The sequence below is a fragment of the Frankliniella occidentalis genome, unplaced genomic scaffold, assembly GCF_000697945.3.
Source record: "Frankliniella occidentalis isolate FOCC.00 unplaced genomic scaffold, Focc_3.1 Scaffold46, whole genome shotgun sequence".
Taxonomy (NCBI): domain Eukaryota; kingdom Metazoa; phylum Arthropoda; class Insecta; order Thysanoptera; family Thripidae; genus Frankliniella; species Frankliniella occidentalis.
Window position 1 is genome coordinate 1,750,161 of NW_026267176.1, and position 25,130 is coordinate 1,775,290.

A 25,130-nucleotide genomic window follows, 5' to 3' on the forward strand; every position below is an offset into this window, starting at 1 on the left:
CTAATTTTTGAACAAATCTACCCTTTAGCTTTAAATTTAAATCCATAGAAATAAACTAAACATAAGAATAATTCAGTGGTGGGTTAATAGTTTTGCTCAAAACTGAATAGTGATGACATGTAAATAACAATAACAACAAAAACTACCAAATAACAATTAAAATACTTCACTTTGCTTTTTCTGGTTTTATGCAATTTTTCCTTTTCTGATGTTCCCGCATATTTGATGGAGACTGGACGATCAGTTTCCCACATACAGAGCATGGCTTTCTTTTACTTTTAATAGGTCGTCTATATTTTTTGTTGTAAGCTGCAACGTATTCCTGATACTTGGGCTCCCCTTTATGTGTTTGTAGGTGATTCCATACACTAGCCTTTTTTCGCCCTTTGAAGGCCTGGGAGCAGGACGGCTTTGTGCATTTGTAGTCCATTTTAAAACGCTTCCTGGGCAGGTCTGGCAGTTCCTCTACTACTCGTCGTTGTCCTCCTCCTCCTTCTTCTTCTTCTTCTTCATCTTCGTCTTCTTCTTCTTGTACTTCATCCTTTACTTGTGCATTCTGTGACATACAGACAAATAAAACTGTCAATACATCACTAGTACATTTTAAGTTTCAACCGATTGTCAAACCTACCACCGAGCATCTGCATGGCAAGACTATCCTCTCATAGAATTGAGGGTTGTCCTCTGCTGATATGTCCTTCGGGATGAGTCCACTTTTCATCCAGCCCATCCAGCCAGGCTGCAGTACAGCAACCATCGCACTCAAGTCCATGTGGAAGTCTTGGTCCCTGCAATGATACAAGTTTATGAAGGAGACTGTTTTGGTTCCTTACATACACCTGTAGGTGCGCTCAGAGATGTATTACTTACATTATGCAGTGGCACTTGACGCTGGCCAAGCCATATGGCAGCCACATCTTTGAGGGGAAGTTGGAAGCTTCCGCACAGTTCATGCCCAAGTTCACTACCCAATGGGCCGCGTTGGGATAGAGTACTACTGCTTGTTTAGGTTTCTGTATGATCTGTATAAAAGAAGCATTGTGTTAACTAGCTGGTATACAAGTGTATCATTAGATGAATGCTCTGCTGAAAAACGCTAGTTCCCTTACCACTTTGTATGGAATCTTTTTCTCTTCCATCCATGCAGCAGTAGGAACATAATACTTGTGCCCGAGTGGCCCGTTCGGGCAATCGCTGTGGAGAGAGTTGGTTTTCAGATCCGCAAGGCAGTTTCTCAGCTGGTTTACAGCACGTGGTGGCACGACAAACCTGAAATGAAAATGAAAAGTTAACTGTGACTGCATTCGTTGACTGAGCATATAGGTACCTTTTTCATATTTCAAACAGTGGTACATACCACAACTTTGGCTGCCCATAATGAAGAAAATTAATGCTGAAGAGACTCCCATCTTCTACATGTACAGGTGCGAAGGTGTGTGTGGTGCCAAAATATAACATGGGACGGGTCACACCACTGTAATGCTCCTTGAGCAATCGGTTCATAGTTGTGGCCCCCATAAAGAGCATCATGTATTGAGGGGACATTCTCAACTCATCCGAAGGTTCAACGGGTATGCCACTGGCATACATGACACCACCCGCTGGAGATTCGGGCAAGTCATTTTCCGCATCAATACATGCACAACCTATATTTTCTACCCTCTTGTCATCTTTTACCATTTTCATGGCAGCCTTACTTTTCTCCTCGCTGCTCATCCGCTCAAATTTTGCCATAAAAGAGTCATAACTTTCCTTCATTGCAGTCACCTGCGCAGAGCTCAAATATTTCCGGCTCCCGTTTCGGTTTAGCACCTTTCCCGCTCGTGACTTCATATCAGAGAAGATGTGTTGGATGAGAGCTGCCTGCCCCTTCGAGTCGAGTATAGTTGTGCTAAATGGAGACGTACTGGATATTAAAATTTGTATAAAAACATATAAAGGACATATTTCCACAGCACGGTATACTCACCAGCATGTAGGCGTACTATACGAGGGCTCACTGGTTGCAGTGAGTGAGAATGCTTCGACATCTTCCAGAGTGCACAGGTTTACGCCACCAAATTCCTCATAACGTTTGCAGGTGAACGCTCGGTGACCAAACACACCAGGGGCCGCAGCGAAAGCAGCTAGGAACTGGCGTTTTGGTCCCTCTGCTTCTCCTTCCTTGGCAGATTCGAGGTGGCTCTTCAGTTTCTCCACAAACTGACTTAACGGAGATCCTCCATCTCGGTCTGCTTTCGAGAACTCGCCCTAGATACATAGACATTCAGTCCGGTTAGTTTTGTTGTAATCAGAGGTACTGGTCCACCTTCCCCAGCTGAACGTAAAACGATTAAACCTAACCTAACCTTTCTGCTTACCACAAATACACCGTCCATTTGGATCTGCTTGTCCGTCTGCCACAGATCATCAACAACCTCGCAGAGCTTGAACATCTTCTCGTCAGTTAGAACAATTTTCCGAACTTGTTGTGCTTCCATTTCACTAGTTGTTAGAATAGTCAGTACAAGAGGATCAATAAACGTTGTCAACGGTAGTAGCAACAGAGCACTAGTGAGGAGTGAGCGTGGAGGAGCGTGAGCACGAGTGAGCACGAGGCAGCCGGGCGCTTTTCGACCTCTCGAAGAACAAAAATACCGGAAGTCAGGGTAAAGTGTCTCACGATATAGAGGTTTGTCGTCAATGCAACCGACTCTCTGACCTAAATTTAGTCAAAACTATATTCTTACGGCACACACTGCTTCAATCTGACGTGTTTAACGGCTTGGAACGTTCCATATACTGTCCGACTTCCGGCATTTTCGTTCTTCGAGAGGTCGAAAAGCTGTGGCCGGCGAAGAAGAAGAAGAAGAGAAGAAGAATTTGTTACAAGCAAGATGGCCGCCGTGCTCCCGCTCCTCCCCGCACCCCGCAACACCCCCCTGGTGTTTTCCCAGCCAGAAATGGCATGTCGTAACGCCGTCATTTCGACGTCGTTGGTCGTACCAGAGGTCCAAAAATACGTCGAAACGATGAATTTTTCGACAAGTCGATGTCGCACGCTCGTTAAAGAATATCCTAATAGACGATTTGGGCTACCTCTGGATAAGAAGAAATCAAGCAAAAATGCCGACAAGCATCATGGCCGTCCAATATGGCCGCCCATGGGAGAGATAGGGCTAGCAGACACGATGCTTGTAGATTTCTTCCTGACTTCTTCTTATCCAGAGGTAGCCCAAATCGTCTATATCCTATAGGACTCAACGATTTGCGGGTTCCTTTTCATCCGACAGTGTGCTTTTTGAGAAGAAATGAAGAAGTCAGGACCGGAACCAGTAGCTAAAGTTCGCTGATTTTTGTAGTTTTCAATGATTTTAGCCTGTATTTTAGAACTGTTTCCGGTGGTGATTTCATTAATTCTTCTTTAAACGGGCACTGCCAGAACCCTCTATTTTGTTGCATTGCATACATAACTTCGGAGTCGCGCGGGCACTTACTCGGCAGACACATCTCACTGTGATGTCCAAACGGGCCTCTCCGCTGCCCCTTGGAGTGTCTACCCCCTGCCTGCGGTCAGGAGGAACGCGGTGTAGTGACGCCACGCGGGTCGCGCAGAGTAGTGACATAATGTGTCGGAGCAAGAGAGTCGGAGCATGGCATGTCTGGAGGCTGGAGAGTGTGACTTGTTTTCTAGTGAAATTTTAAGAGTAAACCGCCCTTGTACACGACGAACTGGATGGAGACACACTTTTTAAGGGGGGACCTTTCGTCCCGGACTCTGAGAATGGCATAAAGGTAACTTAGGATGAGTATCCGCGCTCCGGTTATCGTCAAGGTGTATTGCTGTTTCTCCGCAAAAAGTTCACGCATCCCCCGAGAGATAGTGCTAGTTTCGGTACACTTCCAAAAACACAACCCAGGCTTGTGGTAATTTCCGAATTCATTGCAGAGATAGGCTTTGGGTGCATTTCCTCGACTTTTGTGGTGCCGAATTGTTTCGCGCAGGGTATACCTGCTGAGGACCGCTGGGCAGGGGCAGCAGGGGATTACCGGCGGCGAGGCGGGGGAGGGGCGGGCGGCGCGCGACGACCTGTCAGTCATACAATAGGACGAGCTCCGGGACCCCAATAGAGTTCAATTGTCTGCAGTAGGAACCTTTGCACGGGCGTAACAGCTACTAGAAATATTGGAGTTTGAATAAAATTAGGTCCAGGATCATATTACTGAGGTTGCGCCGCTTCCAATGATATAAGGGTTCACAGCAGTATCACTAAAAGTAGAATTGAACTTTGTCCTCTGACCCACTAATCGGTATCCCACAGGAAGCGTCGTTGCAGTGCCAGCGATTTAAGCATGGAATGTTAAAGTATAAAGATTCCCGGTGGGAATGAGACCAATATGTGAAATGCTATGCTAAAAGGAAGGGTCCAAACGGTGTTTAAAAAATGTCAAATTTTTACTTGCGGAAAACGGGCAGGGGGTGATATCCTTCCGTCTTCTAACCTACCCTACGCCCTGGGCGCATGCCTGCTCTGTTCAGAACTGTTTTTATTTTGTCTCTGCGATAAAAATTGTAGAAATGGGAGTAACTACTAATTGCGGAGGCAGTTTGAATCATTTGCTTTTCTTGCTGGGAGCCCGTACCGAGGCAGGCTGCGAGGTCCTTTCTGCCACCTCGGTTTGAGCTGAGAGCCACAGCGAGCACGTCGCCGCACTGCATGGGCCGGGCGCAGCGGCTGCGCTATTGTTTGTCCTCAGCCGTCATATACCTGTCACAGTGACCAGTGTCCGCAGCCCCTCCCGACGTAGTACGGCTGGCAAGCACTGCGCCACCAGTCGGCCGCCCCGGGACGTGGCGCGACGTTTAAATCCAACCAAATTCCCCTAAAAACGGACTTTTTTTCAGAGGGAAAATCTCCGAAAGTTTTTATCGCACAGAGAAAATAAAAACGGTTCCGAGCAGAGGAAGGCTGTGCGGATGTCGTCTGCTTAGCCCGAAAGTGGTGCGGCCTAATGCCTGATGTGATCCTAATTTCTCTCAAGAGAAAATTGGTCTTACTTTGAACACCCATTTGACCACTTTCTTCGAACATGATATTAAATCCATTAAGCAGACGACATCCGCGCATCTTTCCCCTGTAGGATTCTATGCTTGAATTTCTGATCTGACGGATGTGCTTCCTAATCTTCTGCTTATAAAATACGGTGTTTTGCTATTTTTAACGTTCAATATCTCAACTCCTATTTGAGCCAGGAAGCTGAAAATTTGCGGAGAGTGTCTCTAGCTAGCAATGAACGCGTACACAAAATTTCATCCAATTCGGATAACTCATTTTTTGGAAAGGTCCCCCCTTAATTATCTAGTGTAATACGGGGGTGTCTACTGCGCTGCCGCCCTCATGGACCTCTGACCCCATTCAGCACGCATAGGGCGTTGTGCATCAAAGATAGCCGCAAGACTTGGCTAAGCACGTGTTCTGTGATATCTGAAAGGGTTTGGCCTAGGCGCCGCGGAATAGACCAAGGTTGAACATCTACTTACCCCCTCTCTCAGCACCCGCACTCTAAACACAACCTTCCGCGCCGCGGCCGTTTGCGCCGAGCTAGGGCATTTGCGCCCTCCGGAAGAAGACGGCGAACAGCAAGGCATGATCACTTTAGAAAATATTTCTTTTTCCGCCTAGAAAAGTGACACAAAATCAATTTGCTAGGCAGATAATAACAACAAAAATAGAGGGAACGACGTAGTAAGTAAACCAACCAAAAGAGGACTCTGCAGTCGGGCACATGTAGCGGTAAAATACGGTAAAATAAGGCAACAGCACTTGAAAATGTCGGCAGTTAAATGTTCATTCAATATCTCACAGCATAAGCCGCTAAAATCGTTTTAAAATGACAGAAATCCTTCTAGAAAATGCATTGATTTGTGATTGTGAAAAAGTGTTATGACTTTAGAGATCACGGAACTTCACCCTCTAGGTTTTAATACTATGAAACATCGCTATTGATATGGCAAATCAAATCAGATATTACCTGCATCATGATGAAATCCGTATAGAACTTATAAACGTTCAGCTTCTTTTCAAAAATCTGCTGAGATACCGGCGTGCGGCGGCCACGCCACATGTGTCCACTCGCGCGTAGGTTAACCCAAAGTTGTTGGGTTTTCCGAATTCACATACACAAACGATTGAACATGATAAAATTCCGCCAAATAATGCATGACATTCTTCCCAATTCACTGTTAATAATAAACCTTGGAAACACCCATTTCTTTCCAAGATTCAAAATGACCGCGCTTCTCTTCTCATCTGCTGTGGTACAGTCGTCGCAGCTTTACTTCTGCCTTCGGGTTTTGGTCACGTGATACCCGAACACGTTCCGATTGGCTCACGAAGCTATTCGGCTGTCACGTGACCTAAAACCCGAAGACAGAAGTAAAGCTGCGCCGACTGTATCAACAACAAAACAAAACAACAGTCTGTTCAAACATGGCGGCCATGCCGTACTTAGTACTTTTAGTCTAGTTAAAACTTTTGTAAATTTAGATTTTGTACTTATGGAATTTAAGTAAATAAGCTACCATTTTCTCAAGGTATGATTGTTAATTTTCCCCCCTTATCTGTCGTTTGGTTCTTATCGTTTTATTTACCATAAAATGAAAAATTAATGACAGGTAGTAGGTTAAAGGATCTGTTCTATTTTTTTTTATTTTCGCAACAATTATCGGGTGAAAATTATTGTGGCTCTTCTACAGTTCATAGAACCGTAATGTCATTCCCATTTGATTTTCGTGTTGCGTGAATTCTGTTCTGCTCATAGTAAAGAACTCATTGAGGTCAATGCACTGAGCAACTTGTTGAATTGTAGTGAAACAGTGTTCTGTATATTTGAACAGTCAAATGTGTATTTTCTAATAACTTTAATCCGCTGTATTCCTTAGAATACCACTATTATCTCATCCCCAAATTTACTCATTTGCAATTCGATCAAGCAGAAAGTAGTTTGCAGGCCCTTCTCCGAGTAACTATAAATCTTCCATGGCAATTTTGCAATATTTTGTGGACAGGTTGAGGCTGCTGGCAACAGCAGCATGGCTGAAACAGGAGCAGAGCACCACAAGTGGCTCTCAACTGGCTCTCTGTGTTTAAGTATCGACGGTGAGGACAAAAAAACTGACCCCTACGAAGAAGATATGGGGACCACAATAAGGTACATTTTTTTCTATGTGGATAGTATTTACTATTTTTTACTGATGTTATGGAATAAATTCTAATACCTTTACCTGAATTAAATCATTATTTTACTTCAAATGTAGAAACCAACCACCTGGTGTAAAGAAATCCAACAAGTATGGTCCAGCTATGAAGCATCTTCTTCCCTATCGTAAAGCTCCCCCGTAAGTGCAAATGAATGTGAGAGTTTGATTTAAAGAGTTCTAAGTGTCCTGTTTACCTATTTAACTTGTGTTATTGCATTTATTAAGTGATAGTCAAGTAATGCCTGGAAACTCCTCTGGCCTGTTCTCATTTATTGCTGTGGCATGGATGACAAAACTGATGTGGAAAGCATATCGTCATGGGTTGTCTGAAGAAGACTTGTACGAGCTTCATGTAAGGGAGAGTCTAACTAGAGCTACCAGTAACTGTTATTCTGTTCTTCCAGCAAATATATACTTATGCTTAAAAAATTTCAGACTGCTGACCGTGCTGAATCCAATGCTTGCCGACTTGAGAGTGCTTGGCATGATCGTGTAAGACAGCAGGGATTTGAGGCATCTCTTTTCTCTGTCGTGTGGCGTTTTTGTCGAACAAGGGCTATTGTTGCTACTTTATTGATGGTCTTAGCTGTCATATTTCAGTTCCTGGGTCCTGTAAGTAAACTCCTGTTATGTTTATCATCGAACTATACCAAATCATAACTAATCTTAATTATTTTTAGGCTATTTTACAACGGCTTATACTTCAATATGTTGATGACAAGACACTACCCCTATCTTGGGGTTTGACGCTAGTTGTTATGCTATTTGCTACCCAATTGTTGAGAAATTACTGTTTTGGTGCTGCTTATGTGATGGGCTTACATACTGGTATGTGTGTCTGGAGCCAGATAAATAATTCTATTACCAGTCTGTTGACAAATAACATTGAATGGAAGATAACTCAATTTATTACTCCTTTTACAGCAATACGTATTCAAGGTTCAATTCAACATCTTGTATACAAGAAGATGCTGCTACTTCGTTCTGGAGGAGAACGAGCGCTGGGTCAAGTCATCACATTTTGTACTAATGAGCAGGAAAGAGTTTTTGAGGCTGCACATATGGGAGTTCTTATCTTAGGTAATTTCAATTGTGTTTTTAAACTTAAATGTTGGGTTTTCCTTTTTATATCTTCAATCATATTTTTCTAATGAAAATATATTTGCAGGAACCCCAGTTATGTTCACAATGTGTGTCATATATTCTGTTTGGGTCCTGGGCCCATGGGCTCTTGCTGGGAATTTCGTTATACTTCTCTTCTACCCAGTGATGGTAAATATCAAGTTTGATACTTTTTCACAGGTCTGTTAAATTTGTTTTCTGAACTGAGATTTTCTCGTTGATAGGCAGGGGTAGCCAGCCTTACAAGTATGGTTCGTATTAAAACTGTTCAAGTAACAGACAAACGGATAGGGTTAATGCACGAAATTCTGAGCAGCATTAGACTCATCAAAATGTATGCATGGGAAGATAGCTTTGCCAAGAACATTTGCCGTAAGTACTACACATATCTTGGAAATTCGAACACATTATACTTTATCTTCCAACCTTTGCATGTTTTTATAAAAATGAAGTTTACCATTACTCTAGGGTTGTAGTAAAATTTAACTTTTTATAGGAAGCTGAATAATATATTAACTTTTTTATTTTCCTTATTTAGATGTCCGTGATTTAGAGCGTCAGCAACTCCAGAAAGCAGCTTTTCTACAATCTTTTAGTAATACAATAACACCTTCCATAACAATACTAGCATCAATTGCTACTTTTCTTGGATACAGGTTTGTTTCCCTTTAGTGCTCTCCATTATAAACTGTGTAATGTTTGTTATCCAAACGACCAGGTATGAAACTAACAGGCTCAACAGTGTCCTTAAACATTGGAAACCCCGTTTCCTTACTTTAGCTTACATTTTTCAAATTTAGTGTTCTTTTGCCTCAGTTTAACAGGTAATAATCTCTACACGGCAGAAGCATTTACAGTGTATGCTGTGTTTACTGCCATGCAGTTTACTGTGGGAACACTACCCTATGGTATCAAGTGTCTTGCAGAAGCGAAAGTATCATGCAACAAAATTCAGGTAAGCTTATTTGACGAGTAAGCTTTATGTGTTTTGGTATCTAGTGAGTATTGGTGAAAAAAATGTCATATGTTTTCTGTTTTCATCAGAAATTTCTCCAGAGACCAAACTTTGAATCAACTGTCACTAGAAACCCTGGGGGTGTTCCAAGTACTGGCCCTGTAATTGATTTCAAGAATGCAACGTTCATTTGGGATGACGATGAACCAGAAATGCTAATGAAAGGTATGATTTTTAAGTTAAATATTATTAATTTGTAGTGAGAAATTGATCTTACTTCATGAATTATGCAGGTATGTATGCTCTCATGTCATTAACACATCCCTATTTTCTAGCTAATACAAAAATAAGAGGAAATCTTCCAAAACTAACTGAAATTGATGCTGCTAATGGAGTTAAAAATGGAAAGAACTTGGAGGAAGCCAACAAGCTTTTCTCTGATGTTGACAAACCAGAAGAGCCTTTGAGGGAGATTAGCCTTACTGTACAGCGGGGAACTCTTCTTGGTATATGTGGTTCAGTTGGTGCTGGAAAGAGTTCTTTGTTGTCAGCAATCACAGGGGATGTGAGTAGTTTTGCCCACTTCTTCTGTTTATATCCATAAGTATTTTAACTATTGAATACATTTCATCTTGTAATTTATTTTCATTTTCATTAGATGATTCGTGTGCAAGGAGAAATGTTTGTTCAAGGAGGTTTAGCTTTAGTTTCTCAACAAGCTTGGATTTTTAATGAAACACTTCGTGAAAATATACTATTTGGTTTGCCCTATGATGAAGAGCGGTACAATGAAGTTATTAATGTCTGCTCACTTCAAAGGGATTTGGAAATGTTATCAAATGGAGATCAAACTGAAATTGGAGAAAGAGGATCAAATCTAAGGTGGTAACCCTAAGTTGTCTCTCATTTGCTTTTTCTTTTGTCCATCTACAACTTAAGTACAGTAATAAAATAATCTAATTTTTAGTGGTGGCCAGAAACAAAGAGTCAATTTGGCCCGTGCTGTGTATGCAAACAAGGATGTATACTTACTAGATGATCCTCTGAGTGCAGTTGATGCACGGGTTGCAAGACATATCTTCTCTAAATGTATTAAAGGAACCCTGAAAGGAAAAACAATCCTACTTGTTACCCATGGACTACAGGTAAAGTTAAACAATACATAAAAAACATCTACATTTAGAATTTTTCCTTTTTAGAAAAGAAAATGATAGTAATACTTGTGAATTGTTGTTATCTTGCTATCAGTTTTTGGCTGATTGTGACGAGGTAGTTTTCATGAAAGATGGGACTATATCAGAACGAGGTAGTCACTCTGCACTTTCTGAAGCTGCTGGAGACTATTGCCAAATGCTTACATTTGACCATTCACGATCTGTGAAGAAACAAAATAGCTCTGATGATACTGAGGTGAAAACAATTGATGTTGATGAAGAAACTCCTCTAGGTAAGTATATTCTATTTACATATGGTGATCAATAAATTTTCCTTTTTGTGATCTGTATCTTCCTCAAATTTTATTCAGTGTTTCTTATACTGTCTTAACTCTTTCAACTTACAGAAGAGAATGTTGGCAAATTAACATCTGCAGAGGAACACAAGTCTCTGGGTTTTTCAGGGTACCTTCGTTATTTTGTTTTCTGTGGAGGCTACTTCATCATGCTCCTCCTGCTCCTGCTTATTGTTTTGTTCACATTGGCAAGATTATTCTCTGGTGTCTGGCTACAAATATGGCTTGATGAAGGTGATGGATTGGAGGTAATTTTTGTTAAAAAGCTTATTTACTAGTAAATTTTGGTTCGGTTTGTCTATTGCTAAATTTTATCAATTCTTTTTGTAGGCTGAAAGAAAATTCAATATCTCACAGTATAATCTAACATACACAGATAATGAGCTGAAAGGACTTGTAAATGAGAATCCGGATAGAGCTTACTACCAACTTGTTTATGGTCTCACTTTTGGGTTGACTATAGTAATTGGCGTTTGCAAAGGGTGGGGAATAGCCCGCCAGCTCTTGCTGGGTTCATCTCGTTTGCATGATACCATGTTCCGGAAAATTATGCGCTGTCCAATTTCATTTTATGATGTGACACCTACTGGAAGGATTTTACAAAGATTTTCAAAAGATATGGATGAGCTTGATGTTCGAATCCCATTCTTTATTGAATTTGTTTGGCAAGGATTATTGTTCTGTATAACACAAATGCTTTTGATTTGCTTTGTGTTTCCCATATTCAGCTTTGCTCTTGCTGTTGCTGCAGTCCTCTTTGCTTTCCTTGATGTATGGTTGAACAAGGGTCTAAAGGAAACAAAACGACTAGATAACCTACGCAAGTCACCTGTCTTGAATCATATTACATCAACAATGTCCGGTCTCTCTGTCATTCGTTCATTTGGACGGCAAAGAGTTTTCCTTGAGAGGTTTTGTGCTCGGTTGAATCAGTCCCTAGCATCAGATCTAATTTATAGATCATCTGTCCGCTGGTTTACGTTTCGGATGGATATGATTGCAGTAGTTATGGTAACTCTTACTGGATTTGTCGTTGTGTATTTTCGAGGTACTGTTACTACAGCTGAAAGTGGGCTGGCATTATCCTGTGTTTTTGCTGTGTGTACTTTTATACCATATGTGATGCAACTGAAATCAGAGTTTCAATCAAGATTTACATCCGCTGAAAGAGTTCTGGAGTACTCTTCAGATCTTCCAGAGGAGGCTCCAAAGCAAATTGATCAATCACCCAAGCCGAAAAATTGGCCAGAAAAAGGTGATGTGAAGATGGAAAATGTTGAATTACGCTACCGACCAGGATTACCCCTGGTTTTGCAGAGCGTATCTGCTCACATAAAGGGTGGCGAGAAAATAGGTGTTGTTGGTAGAACTGGAGCTGGGAAATCGTCATTGATTTCAACATTCCTAAGACTCACAGAGTTGGCTGGAGGACGTATACTTATTGACAACATTGACATATCCTTGCTAGGATTACAAGAACTTCGTTCAGCCATTGCAATTATACCACAAGATCCAGTTCTTTTTGAGGGCACATTAAGGTATGTATGTGCTTACTCCTATTCTTGTCATGTCAAACTATTAATTGATTTGAACTTACTCAATTATTGCTTTTGAAACAGGTTTAACCTTGATCCCTTTGGAGAACATAAAGATGGAAAAATTTGGGAAGCATTGGAAAAGTCTCATCTGAAAGACAAGCTTAGTCGAGAGGAAAAGCAACTACAAACTCCTGTCAGTGCTGCAGGTCAAAATTTGTCTGTCGGAGAAAAGCAACTAATTTGCCTTGCTAGGGCTGTACTGAGGCAAAATAAGGTTCAGTACAATCTTGCATCTCTTGTATAACATAATAAAGTCCGATTTTTTTATTCTAATTTTATGGATTAAAAATAATTTTGTTTTGATTTGTTGCATTCATTTAGATTTTGCTTCTCGATGAGGCTACTGCATCAGTGGATGTGGAGACAGACTTTCTGATTCAGAGGACAATCAGGGAGACTTTCAAGGACTGTACTGTAGTGACCATTGCTCATCGTCTTCACACTGTTTCATCTTATGATCGTGTTATGGTCATGGATGCTGGAAAGGTATGGCTGAATAAATTTTGTGTCAATCACCCTTCTTTAATAAACTTCTTGATTCATTCTTACTGTTTGTATCCTTGGTCTAGGTTGTTGAATTTGATACACCATTTGCTCTTACTGCAAACAAGGACTCTGTGTTCCATGGTATGCTTGAAGCTGCTGGTGTTGCTTACCCTGCTGCCTCACCTGATAGCCCATCTCGTTAAGTTATTCTGTGTTTTGTTCTGTGCTTCTCCATCTTCATGTTGTCATGTTCTAACTACTGTTGTTCCAAGAAATCTTCTTGAAATCTTAATCTCAATTCTCATTGTGCAGCTGAAGGTATCTGATCTGACTAGAGTTATTTTAACTCATTTAAATTTGTACTTACTGAACATTTTTCATGTTAACATTTTAATCAAATGTTTGTTTTTAGGAGATGTTTGAAGTGATAGGGCTGTGATGAAACAAATTTTCTCTTTTGAAGTAAAATACTGTATTTTTACTATTTTAGAATTTCCTGAACTGTTCTGGTGCATCCAAAATTTATAAAACTATTGTATCCCATGACATTTCTATGTGATCTGATTAATTTCTATCGGCTTGTGTTCTTAATAACAGTGAGTATTTCGTAATTTTTTTGCTTGTTCTGGACTCATGGATTCAGTTTAGGTACACTTGTGACAGTGCTCTTGTTACACACTTTCACGAAGTAGTAGCCACAAATGCATAATGTTTCTGAATCTTTAAACCAGTGTTCCTTCTGATTAGTAATCTATTACATGTGTTGTTTAAGATTAAGACAATGTTTTCCTTGTTTATATCTTGTGTTTTTTTCACAAAGAATAGTTATGTTTTTGTTCTATTCTGTAGTGTAGGAATATTCTTTTACAGATCACAAAGCTTACATGTTACTTAATTTTGTTTAACCCTGCCTGTGTTGTTATTCTTTTTACCTAATTCTTCTCACTATTTCAACTATGCTATTGTCAAGACAATTACTACGTAGATAATTACTGGGACTTAAGCTAAAGTGCATTATGTATCACAGCATTGTTATAGCTGGTGACTTGTCATAAGGACCAAAGATGTATATTGTATGACTGTTATTACCTAAGGATGAACCTATTGAGGCTTTCTTAGGAGCACATTCTACTATTGTTAATGGCATATTAGTGAATTGGGTAATTTAAGGAAATGACAATCTCCTTTCTTAAAGGTTGTCATCACCCCCAAGTACCAGTAATTATTTCTAATTATTTTAACTTTTGATTGGCTATATGCTAAAAACCAGTGAAAAATGACTATCAAAACAATGTTTATTGATATTGCTTTGATTCTTAAAAGACCGTGTCAGTCAACTGTTCACCACTGCCCTAGGTGATGACACGCTATTGTGTGTTATAGGTAGTTACTGTTAGTGTATCACCGTATTTACCTTGCCTGTGTTGTCAATTTATGACAGTTCTTCCAGTACAATTCCTTAATTTTTAATATCTTTAATATTGTTAATGTTGCTTTTGCTTCAGTATGGTGCTAAAGTTAAGTTAAATAAGGCTCTTGCTAGATACATAGCTCATTCTGGAGAGCCATTGCACCGTAATTTCAAGTTTTGTTTTCACATCATACTTGCACTTCTTTTAAAAAGGAATGAAAAGAATTCAAATTGGACTTTTTTAAAATACACGTACACCTAATTCACTTGTTTAATTTTTCCTATTATTTGACGCGACTGGACTGTTGCATTCCATCCTCCAAGCACTGTTAGACAGTTAATTTTATCACAGTGAACACTTAGAATTAATCATGAAAGTACACTTGCCGTTGCATTAGAGGACTGTACCATTGATCTGCTTCAATTGTGATACTTGAACAATAAAATGGCTCCTTAGGTATTGTTGTAGTTGTGCGCCCCACCTCCCATCCAATCATGTGACTTACTAGATTAAGGTGTCGGTTAAAAGGGAGCTTTAGTTGGATTAGTGTTAACCATGCTTTAAATGTACTGTCTTATTTTTCTGTTGTGTGCATTGCACTGAAATATATATTTGCAGTTCAAAACCTTGACATTCATTTACAAATGAGGCAAAAACAACAAGATGGATAGGGAAAACAGATTTAATAGCTACAGTAATGATCACAGTTAATCCAAAGCAGAATTCTTATACAACAAGCTTTTGTTCTTATGTTGTAAAATCTGTGTCAAAGTCATACTTGTCATCTGACCCAAGACTGAAGTTTTCCAGTACACCAGCTAATGAACTTGCATGACGTGCTGTAAACAATGCAACAAAAATATTAGATTTCTTTTCTTCAATACATAAAATAGACATGTGGAGTAATTGCATAACCAAAAAAGGCAAAAACCACAATACATAAACTTACAATTTCTTGCCTGCATTTTCTTCATTTTCTTAAAAGAAAGCTTTTTATGCAAGTTCAATTTCAGATTTCCCTCTAGTTCCATGAGTGTTTTTTCTTTCTTAGCTTCTTTGCCACTGGTTTTCTTACTTTCACCTCTATCAATTTTTTTTTTCTTTGCTGTGACAACTGTTACATTTTCATTGATCTGAAACAGAATTAAAACAAACATAGGTCTGAATCAACTGGCAATGTTAAACTGGAATATTATGGACTACTCTTACACCAAGAATAGAGAAAAACTTTGATGTAAATTTTTGAAATACAGCTCATGTATTCTACTGATTAAATATATATTATTATTTTTAAGTGATCAAGACTTAAAAGGTTGGTAACACATTTTTAACACATGCACATGATTAGTAGGGGCTTTGGTAAAACACTATTAGGAAGTCTAGAAAGCAACACAGTTTGTCTCTTCATTAGACGACTGTGGAGTACATAACAAGTACACTTCAGTGCATTTTATGAAGCAATTGATGTTTGAGACTGTAAGACCTAATACATTTTGTAACACATGATTAGGTACTTTAGTCTCACACTATGATGAAGCCTATGCAGCACAGTTTGTTTCTTCATTAGACGACTGCGGAGTACATAAACAAGTACACTTCAGTGCATTTTATGAAGCAATTGATTTTTGAGACTGTAAGACCTAATACATGAAGAGTACATGATTAGGGACTTTAGTCTCACACTATGAGGACTACAACAGCACGGTTTGTCTCTTCAATAGACGACTGCGGAGTACATAACAAGTACACTTCAGTGCATTATATGAAGCAATTGATATTTGAGACTGTAAGACCTAATACATTTTGTAACACATGATTAGGGACTTTAGTCTCTGAGTGGTAGACGAAATCGCGACACAGTTTGCCACTCTGTTAGGCGATGTGGAGTATATAAAAAGTAAAATTCAGTCTACTGTATAAAGGACTCGATATTTGAGACTTTAAGACCGTCATAGACAATAATGCATAGAAAGGGGCTTTGACCTTAAACCATCTAATTTGATCTGTGGCTTCACTCGACGATTCAGGGTAACATGTTACAACTACCCTAAATGCATATGTGGAGCAAATAATGTTCGAGACTCTAAGACCTGATGCAGCAGCAGCTGGTTATCAGGGACTTTAGTCTCGCATAAGATGAGGTAAAAGCTATGGAACTTACCAATTCACCACTTGCTTCAGCTGTATCATCCTCCATCTTTTCTTCTAAAGATGCAACAGCAACAACGGGCTCGGAAGACTCCAATATAACTGGTTCAACTTGACAGAAAAATGAATAGTAAGCGAGGAAGTCTCATGGTAGATCAATACCAAACTTGATAAAGTAGTATTTCATACCTTTCACATTTCCTGTAATACTGTCCATCTTCTCTAATGATTCAGCCTCTATGTCCTTAAATGAATCTAAGTCAAACTCAGCAGCATCTGTTGTTACAATGGCAGCACTCACATGAGACTCGTCTTTAACTTCTGGTGGTTGAGTGAAATATCTGATTTTGCCCCTGAGAAAAATGATGATTGGTTAGTTTGTGCAATTAAACTATAAATACATGAAACTAAAGTAACAAACTTAAATACCTGTTCCAGTCTTCTAAAAGTTGTCTGGCTGCTTTAGTTGTGTCTGGTATTCCTCCCTTTTTAAATTTCCCAGTTGTTTCAGCTAATGATATGAAGAACTCCTGAGGTGTATCATATTCAGATAGATTGTACAGGGTCATCATCTGGAACAAATTTTGATTAAGGATTAAAATATTAAGTGGTAAATTGGCAATAAACCTTCACTTGTCTTAAAATCAATGAAAGACTACACAACATGAATGCAACAAATATGTTTGACAGACAACATAGCATTTACTAAATCCATCAACATACGTATATTGGGGGGGGGGGGGAGATTTGAAGTACCATCAAATGGTCTAATATGGACCTTGCGAGGTAATTTGGACCACCTTCTTTTGGAGGCTCTTTGACACACAGAGCAAATACAAAGCAGTCTATTCCTTGGCCTCCATTGTCTTGATTAAGGAGGACACATTTAGATATCAAAATATGCCCCATGGCAGCCACAATGAGGAGGTGGTATATTGCCACACATGGTGCATAATAGACCATTTGATGGTAATGCAAATTATGGCACTTCAATAGTGCCTACCTTTATTTAGAATTTTTCATCAGAAATTAGACTTTTACAAGCTTAGGGATACCACGGGCTACTGTGTCACTACCAAGCCAGTCAATGGAAAGTTTAAAAAATAAATAGAACAGATTACTGTCACTGCCCTACTTGGAACACATTTATGGGAAAATGCAGCCAATGGGGGACAGGCATTAATCTTTGACAAGCTGAAGAGCAACACAGGGTAGAACAAACTGTGTCACTGATACTCAGCCCATCAATTTTCAAGTTTAAAATTATTACACTTTCCACATCACTTTTGTTGCTGCCCTACTTGGATTACATTCATAAACCAATGCAGCCAATGGGGGACAGGCTATTGTCTATGACAGGCTGGGGTGTAACACAGACTACTGTGTCACAGCTATACAGCCTGTCAGTTGGAAAGTTTAAAAATAGAAATACAAAAGAATCACAAATGTAATATTAAACTTATGTTGCTGCCCTACTTGGAACAAATCTAAAGTAGTAAATGGCCAATGGGGGACAGACATTTTTCTATGATAAACCATAATGTGCCAAAGAAGAGTATCTTCTGTCACCATGTAAATAGTCTATCAAATCAACATTTGAGGATTGACCGAAACATGTGGTGTTCATGTAGAATTGAAAATGCTTCATACCTGTGCCTTACTCGCTCTCTGGAGAATGGCAGTAGCAGGTGTAATTGGATCTGCTATAGTTTGCACATGAACTGCATTCTTTAGCACACTTGAGGCGTCAGTTTCATTAGTAGTTTTGGCAAAAACAATTCCTGGACTGTCCAGGAGTTTAATTTTTTTGTCAAGTTCAACAACTTGTGCAGATCTAAAATAAAAGAAAAACAGGACATGAATAACAATCTCCAATTGTAAATAGCATAAATGTTGACTGGTTACATACTTTGTTATACCAGGCATGGAGCCCACATTGCAGGCTCTAGTTCTTTTGAGACTGTTTATAATGCTGCTTTTCCCAACATTAGGGAGACCTGTAAAAGAAAAATTTACATTAAAATGAAAAATGAAAGGGCATACACCGATTAAATTTGAAATAATTAAAATATTATTCTCACCAACAATGCCAACATGGATAGAGGTCTTTATGTCCTTGTTTCTACAGTAATTATTGAGAAGAGACATAAGAACTTCGGCGCCAACACAAGGGGAAACGTTGGTTTCTTTCTCGCTCCAATTTTTCTTCACTTTGCGTCTGCTCAGATTCTGTTTTTGTTTCTGGGTAGAGGCTTTAAAGGCTATGGCTGGGATAGTTCGCCGCAGATATTGCAACCACTTGCTTAAAACTTCTTTAGGTACTAAATCTGAAGATAACAGACATTAGACAAATAAAATGTGACAAGTATCAAACTTCCAAATAGTCGATCATGAAAGTTACCAGCTTTATTCAGAACAAGAACAAGCTTCTTGTTTCCTTTTGCTTCCCTCACTGCTTCTTCAACTTGAAGACACCTTGTGCCCAATGGATCCCTGGCATCCACAACTTCAAGAACTACATCAGCAGCTTCCACAACTTTGCGGAATTCCTTGTAGTATGCCTTGAGGGAGTTTTCTGTCCTGTTAGTGAGTTCAGTATCAACATTTACTGATTTGTCTTCTGTCCATATTTCATGCTGCTTCTGCCTGGACTGAGCACTTCTAATAAGACTATCCAAACTTTCTGGCTCTTCTTCTTCCATTGGAACATCGCTCTTTTCTTCAAGTTCTTTCTTCTTTTGCAGTGAGCGTTCAAATGCTTTTTTGCGTTCCTCTTTCTCACGCTGCTTGAATGCTTCAGCTTCCTTTAATATTTCTTCTTTAAAGGGGCATACGCTGGGAACAACTATCATTTTGTTGGCTTTTTTAGCTGCAGATTTGAGAAGAAAAGGTAGTTCAGTCGAGTAACACCATTGTAATTCTAAAACACAAACAACACCACCCACAATCCAATATAAGGCTATAATGGTTCACAAACCTTTAGGATTTTTCTTCTCTTCGCGTCTCTTTTTCTTGTTAAACTGTCTCACGCGTTTCTCAACTTTGTAGCGGCGGGCTGCTGGGACCCGCTTGCTTTGTTTCTCTGCAAGAATTCAGCCAAATTAGAAGGGCAGGCATTGGACACAGGGTGTTGGAGGACAGATACATAAAAGTCTGAGGATTGCTTCTATATCAGTGAAAAGATTACAGGGACATTGAGGGTAAAAAGCTCGTAATAAAAACAATCATAGTAACGGGTAGAAGGTTAAGGTATCACCGATGTATGAGGTTGTACAAATAACACGTTCTAAATTCCAAGTACTAGTAAAACGGGATACTCACTTAAACACATTTTCGCCATTTTAAGTCGGTATGCACTTCAACAATGTGGGCAAATATCAATAAATAGAAGACAGGCAACGAACACGCACGCCACACGTGTTGTTAGTTCGTCGTGAAAGGTAAAAAGAGTACAGTCGGCGCAGCTTTACTTCTGTCTTCGGGTTTTAGGTCACGTGACAGCCGAATAGCTTCGTGAGCCAATCGGAACGTGTTCGGGTATCACGTGACCAAAACCCGAAGGCAGAAGTAAAGCTGCGACGACTGTAGAAGAAGAAAATGAATGTGTGTAGGTGGAAAGAAGAAGAAGCAAAGGAGAAAAGAAACGGTTCCGGAAAAACAGGGCAGCCATCGGCAGAAAGTTACAGTAAGTGAAAGGATCTTGCATTTCATCTAAAAGGTATTCTAAATATTTATTTATAAAATTTGGGAATTAAAACACAGTATTTTCTGTCCCCTCCCCTAGTAGGATTTTAGATCCTCTCAACAAATATAATGAAAGGCTCGTTATCTGTTTGCAAGGCCTGTATTCTGCCAATAAAATCAAAATGTCAAAATCCAGCAAAATAGAAGTGCAAATAACCAGGGGATAACCGAATAACCGAACCGCCCAGCCAGCCATAACCGCCACGGCTCAAAACAAGTTGAGTTTTCCCATGCATTCACACAGTTTTCCTGTTGTATTTTCGTTGCGCGATTGATTACGGAGCTCATGTGACTGCCACATCACAGTAAGTTTTTGGAAAAGAGGTTTCTGGAATATTTAAAGTTAAGTTAGTTGTGAAGAATGGGAAAACGTTTGCTGAGTGACAGTTTCGACCCGGTACTGGCAGTGTACTGACAGCAAGAGCAAGTCGAGGAATCAAAACAACGTTTACACTCCTCCAATTAAGACCGAATATCATTTTACTTCCACATGTTTTGCGGTAAATCATATTTTCTTTTCTCTATGCCTTGTCAACCAGTTTTTAATTTGTTTTCCTAGATTTCCTGGAGTCTTCATCAGTATATTTTCTATGCAACATTATTAGTCTAAAATGATGAGTATCTTAATTGCTATTGGGACGTGGGCCCTGTCAGTTGTTGTACTTCTTGTGGGTGGAGTCTTTGTATTTGAGTGGTTACAAAGAGCTAAATCAATCTCTGGAAAACATGTTGTGGTAAGTAAAATATCAGTTTTTCTGTAACATGACTGTTGGAATTCTGTTTCCCAAAGCTCTCCCCATTTTCAGGTCACGGGAGGCTCTAGTGGAATCGGGAAAAGTATTGCTATATCAGCTGCGAAACGTGGTGCACATGTAACTATCATTGCACGCAATCAAAAACGTTTAGAAGAGGCCACTCAAGAAATTACTAAAGCAGCAGCTGAGAGTTCCCAGAGAGTTCAGCATTTGTCACGTTAGTTCAGTTCTACTCTCTGAAATGTATTCTTCTTAATCTAGAACTATGATGGTTTTACTATCATTTTCTTTTTGCTACAGTTGATCTCTCTTCTGATTATTCGGCTGTTGAAACCGCATTGTGGGCTTTAGAGGAAGAATCAGGACCCATCTTCATGCTCATCAACTGTGCAGGTGGGGCTGTTTGTGGAAAATTGGAAGATACCTCAGCAAATGATATTCAAGTATGTGTTAAACTCTGTGTTGTTATCTTTTGTACCAGTTTGTAATTTATTTTCTTTTAATTGAGAATTAACTGTTATACAGGGGCAAATTTCTATGAACTTTTTGAGCACTGTATATCCAACAAAAGCACTTATTTCACGAATGAAAAGTCGTGGCGAAGGAGTTGTGGCTATAACTGGTTCTATTTCTTCCCTCTTTGGGATTTATGGATTTTCAATCTACAGCAGCACAAAGTTTGCTCTTCGAGGTTTTGCTGAAGCCCTTCAGATGGAGGTATAAAATGGATTAATTAATTAATTAATTAAGGGCTTGGGGAGCGTGGTCTCATGACCAACTCCGATATTTTCTTTACCGTCGGCTCGGAACCCCCCAAGCCAAACCTGAAAGGGAAGTGTCTATCTATGCCTGCCCCCCAATGAGACGGCAGGAAGTTGCGGACTCGCGGGAGGCACGTCGCCGCACGGCGAACGCGCGGCGACCGAGGGCTCTGGGCAAGCCAGCTAAACTCGTGGGTTGTAAGATTAGGTGTGAGGGCCCCGGAGGGCAGGTCGGACATAGTACAGAGCAGAAGAATAAGAAGCTGAAAGGGAAGGTTGATTAGCGGGCGGAGGCGGGGCGCAGTGCGGCCCAACCCAAAGGGCGGGCAGGGTGCCGCGTCCCGTGAGCAAGACAAGCAAGGGCGCATTCAAAGAGAAATATTAAGCGAGATCTAGTAAGGCAAGAGCCATGCACAGAGGGTGTCCGCGGGCGTCGAATCCGAGTGGTACAGACAGGATAGGGCCAGCAGGAGCCCGGCGATGAGAGCCTGATCACACAGCTGGGCCTGGGCCCATGGAGAGCAGTCGGGAGCTCAGCGCAAAGGGTGGTGAGGCGGCCTGGGCGGCCCCGCCGCGCCGGCATAGAGGTCCGGTGGTCCGACCAGGCGACCCTTCCCCCAGGAAGTCCCCACGTAGCGACAAAGTGCCGGGCCCCAGGAGAGCGGGGCGGGTACTGCGGGAACCTGGTGGTTGCCTCAGCCCACCACCCAGCTCCCGGGGTCCAGCCCCCGTCGCCAGGGAGTCCTCCCGGGGGCGCGGGCCGCAGTCATGATGAGTCTTCTGAGCTCGAGGCTGATCACGGTCATCTTCACCCCATCCCATCCTCCCTGGCGCCACCCGCACCGAGGCGGCGCCTGGTCCGGCACCAGGGTCGCTTCGCGTATCTTCCAGACCCTGGTTGACCGGGGACTGGCACCGTGGTCGCTGGGAGCGCCGGTCGCGTTGGGCAGGTCTTGAATCGCGGGGAAGTTGGCGGCGAGCTTCATCCCGTCCCATCCTCCGAGGCGCCACCTTCCAGGGTAGCGCCTGGCCCGGCACCACCTCCCAGGGAAGAGTTCGAACACCGACCGCCAGCACGACACCAAAACGGTCCCCCACCCCACCGTCCCCCATGACTCCCCCCGATGCCATCGTGACACTGATCTGACTCAGAATGTCAAATCACGGTCCAAACGACATCAATCAGAACCACGGAAGACGCCCCAATAGGGGAGGCCACCCGGACGCCACACTGACAGCCAGCGCTCGAAACCCCCCTGCGGGATGTAGGGGGCTCGTGCCTAAGTAATCGAGATTATAATCTCCATTACCCCTTACTCTTGCCGGCTCTGGTTGTCCGTTGATTGGCACCGCGTTGGCTGGGGGCATGGGAAGACCTAAGTCCTAAGAAGCGGGAAATATGAGCCACACCACCATGCAAAGCGAAGGTAGGTGAGAAGAATTAGAAAGGGATTAGGCAGTGCATAGCGACAGAGGTAATATAAAGCAAAGCAAGCCTAACGACAGTCGCGTTTGAGCATATTAGCTTGAGGCAAGGCACAGCACACAGGCAAGCAAAAGATAGCATGCGAGATTTGTCCGACCTGCTCTCTCCCCAGGCAAGAGGGCCACGAGGAGGCTTGCCACGACTGAGGTTGGCTAGTCCAACCTCAGCCGCCCTCACCCAGATGGAGGTATAAAATGGATTGTTATCTTATTGCCACTCAAAGATATGGAAGTTTCAATTTTAATCCATTTGTTTTAGACTAAACCTTATGGAGTTTCAGTGACTCTCTCCTTTCCACCTGACACTGACACTCCAGGTTTTGCTAATGAGCAGAAAACAAAACCTATGGAAACTCGGCTTATTTCTGAATCTGCTGGGCTCATTCATCCTGATGTAGTGGCAGAGAAAACCCTTAATGATGCATTGGTAAGTAGATGGTTTAAAATAATTTTTTCATAAACAAAAATGTATGTAAAATCTAATCTAGTTGCTTATAAATTTCAGAAAGGAAAGTTTTTTAGCTTTGTTGGTTTTGAGGGATGGCTTGTTAGTGCAGTCTGTGCGGGTATGTCACCTCCTTCATCCTACTCTGCTCTTGCATTAGAGGTAAGAAAATAATTGAGTTTTATACTCTTCACTTCCCATGCCCTTGTATGGTCTAAATTAGTTTATTTGTGTTTGTAGGCTTTATTTATGGGTCCTCTACGACTTGTCAGTGCTGGACTCCTGATGAATTTCAATGCCATAGTTAAGAAATGCAAACATGATCGAAACAAGAATAAAAAGGTGGAGTAACTAAACTGTGTTAAACAGCCTATGCTCCTCTGCTATAGAGTCCATTGCCCTTTGTTATGAGCACCTTTAGTATTTTTTGTAGTGTGCCAGTTCAAATTCAAAAGTGGCCTTAACCCTAAGTGTACTGAGCACTGAAAATTTGAATTGTGACCTTCCACTTGTATTACTGTGATACTCTTTGTTTAAAAATCTATTGAAACTGCATTTACTTAACTAGGATAAGTCCCAAGTTTTGCATTATTTTACAATGTTTCACAGTCATGTACTACCAGACTGTAATACAGTACAGCATCCAGCTTTTTCCCAAAATAAATTTTTATTGATTTATTCAACTGTTGTTGCTAGATTGCATGATCACTCTTTTTTTTAAAATCCACAATTGTACTCTCCCTGATGCCCTCTTGGTGCGGAGAGGTGGGAGGGGATGATGACCATGGCCATGACCACCCCCACGGGAGGCGGGGTGTTGCGCCTAAGAGCGAAACTGTGTAGCCGCGCGGCGCCCCTCCCACTGGCGTCCCAAGTGCCACTCCACGCCGGGGTTGTCTTTGTCTACCCCCGCGGCACCAGAAAAAAAATACAACCATGAAAACAAAAAAAATGGAGGAGGTGGCTCCACAAAAAGCCGCGCGAGCCTGCTCGCGCACGCGCGCTGAATGCCGATGAGGTTCCTGTCCGCGATCTATGACCCGCCACGCCGCCGAGCCGCGGGCCGCGGCGGGGCGGCGCCAAGCGGAGCGCGACTGGACTGTGCGCTGCGCAGCAGTGTCCTTGGACACCTCGGCCACCTCGCCACGCGCAATCATCATTGTCATGTGCGAGCACGCCCGCCGCCCGGCCCGCCCGGCCCGCCACCAAAACAATGTAAGTATAGCTCCGAGCGACCCGCGCCAAATCACCCCCCAGTGTGTGTATGTGTGTGTGTGTAAGGGCACGAGGGCAGAAATAAAAACAGCAGCCGAAACTGGTGTATCTGAACCCGCGTCAGTCGCCGCCTGCCCGCCGGTCGTGCCGGCATGGCCCCAGGCCTCCTCCGCGATAACAGAGCCCGCCAGATGGAGGGGAGGGCGCGCGGGGAAGGACCAGGAGAGAGAGAGAGAGGGGGGGGGGCGCAGCAG

At 41.6% G+C, this 25,130-nt stretch overlaps 4 protein-coding genes across 4 annotated transcripts; 2 read left to right on the forward strand and 2 right to left on the reverse strand.

Moving 5' to 3' along the window:
• LOC113201878 (uncharacterized) lies at positions 1-2,862 on the reverse strand. The gene is made up of 7 exons (XM_026415841.2): positions 2,361-2,862; positions 1,970-2,250; positions 1,358-1,891; positions 1,110-1,269; positions 871-1,022; positions 632-788; positions 1-556 (listed from the first exon to the last, which is right to left on the reverse strand). The coding sequence occupies exons 1-7, from the start codon at positions 2,478-2,480 to the stop codon at positions 167-169; spliced, it is 1,794 nt and encodes a 597-aa protein (XP_026271626.1). The 5' UTR covers positions 2,481-2,862; the 3' UTR covers positions 1-166.
• A 3,578-nt stretch (positions 2,863-6,440) lies between these two features.
• Positions 6,441-14,588, forward strand: LOC113201911 (ATP-binding cassette sub-family C member 5). The gene is made up of 21 exons (XM_026415885.2): positions 6,441-6,574; positions 7,049-7,191; positions 7,298-7,378; positions 7,466-7,592; positions 7,676-7,852; positions 7,921-8,068; positions 8,165-8,320; positions 8,409-8,512; positions 8,587-8,734; positions 8,901-9,018; positions 9,179-9,317; positions 9,407-9,542; positions 9,653-9,882; positions 9,976-10,199; positions 10,285-10,462; positions 10,566-10,764; positions 10,879-11,075; positions 11,158-12,365; positions 12,447-12,639; positions 12,747-12,911; positions 12,995-14,588. Exons 2-21 carry the CDS (start codon positions 7,073-7,075, stop codon positions 13,112-13,114), a joined length of 4,167 nt encoding a protein of 1,388 aa, XP_026271670.1. The 5' UTR covers positions 6,441-6,574; positions 7,049-7,072; the 3' UTR covers positions 13,115-14,588.
• A 403-nt stretch (positions 14,589-14,991) lies between these two features.
• LOC113201912 (guanine nucleotide-binding protein-like 3 homolog) lies at positions 14,992-19,926 on the reverse strand. The gene is made up of 11 exons (XM_026415886.2): positions 19,793-19,926; positions 19,449-19,553; positions 18,873-19,340; positions 18,553-18,798; positions 18,381-18,468; positions 18,122-18,305; positions 16,901-17,043; positions 16,661-16,824; positions 16,485-16,582; positions 15,273-15,456; positions 14,992-15,162 (listed from the first exon to the last, which is right to left on the reverse strand). Exons 1-11 carry the CDS (start codon positions 19,809-19,811, stop codon positions 15,071-15,073), a joined length of 1,791 nt encoding a protein of 596 aa, XP_026271671.1. The 5' UTR covers positions 19,812-19,926; the 3' UTR covers positions 14,992-15,070.
• A 429-nt stretch (positions 19,927-20,355) lies between these two features.
• Positions 20,356-24,344, forward strand: LOC113201913 (3-ketodihydrosphingosine reductase). Its single transcript, XM_026415887.2, has 8 exons — positions 20,356-20,520; positions 20,775-20,949; positions 21,022-21,187; positions 21,271-21,413; positions 21,496-21,687; positions 23,476-23,643; positions 23,722-23,823; positions 23,902-24,344. Exons 2-8 carry the CDS (start codon positions 20,827-20,829, stop codon positions 24,010-24,012), a joined length of 1,005 nt encoding a protein of 334 aa, XP_026271672.1. The 5' UTR covers positions 20,356-20,520; positions 20,775-20,826; the 3' UTR covers positions 24,013-24,344.
• The last annotated feature ends 786 nt before the right edge of the window (positions 24,345-25,130 follow it).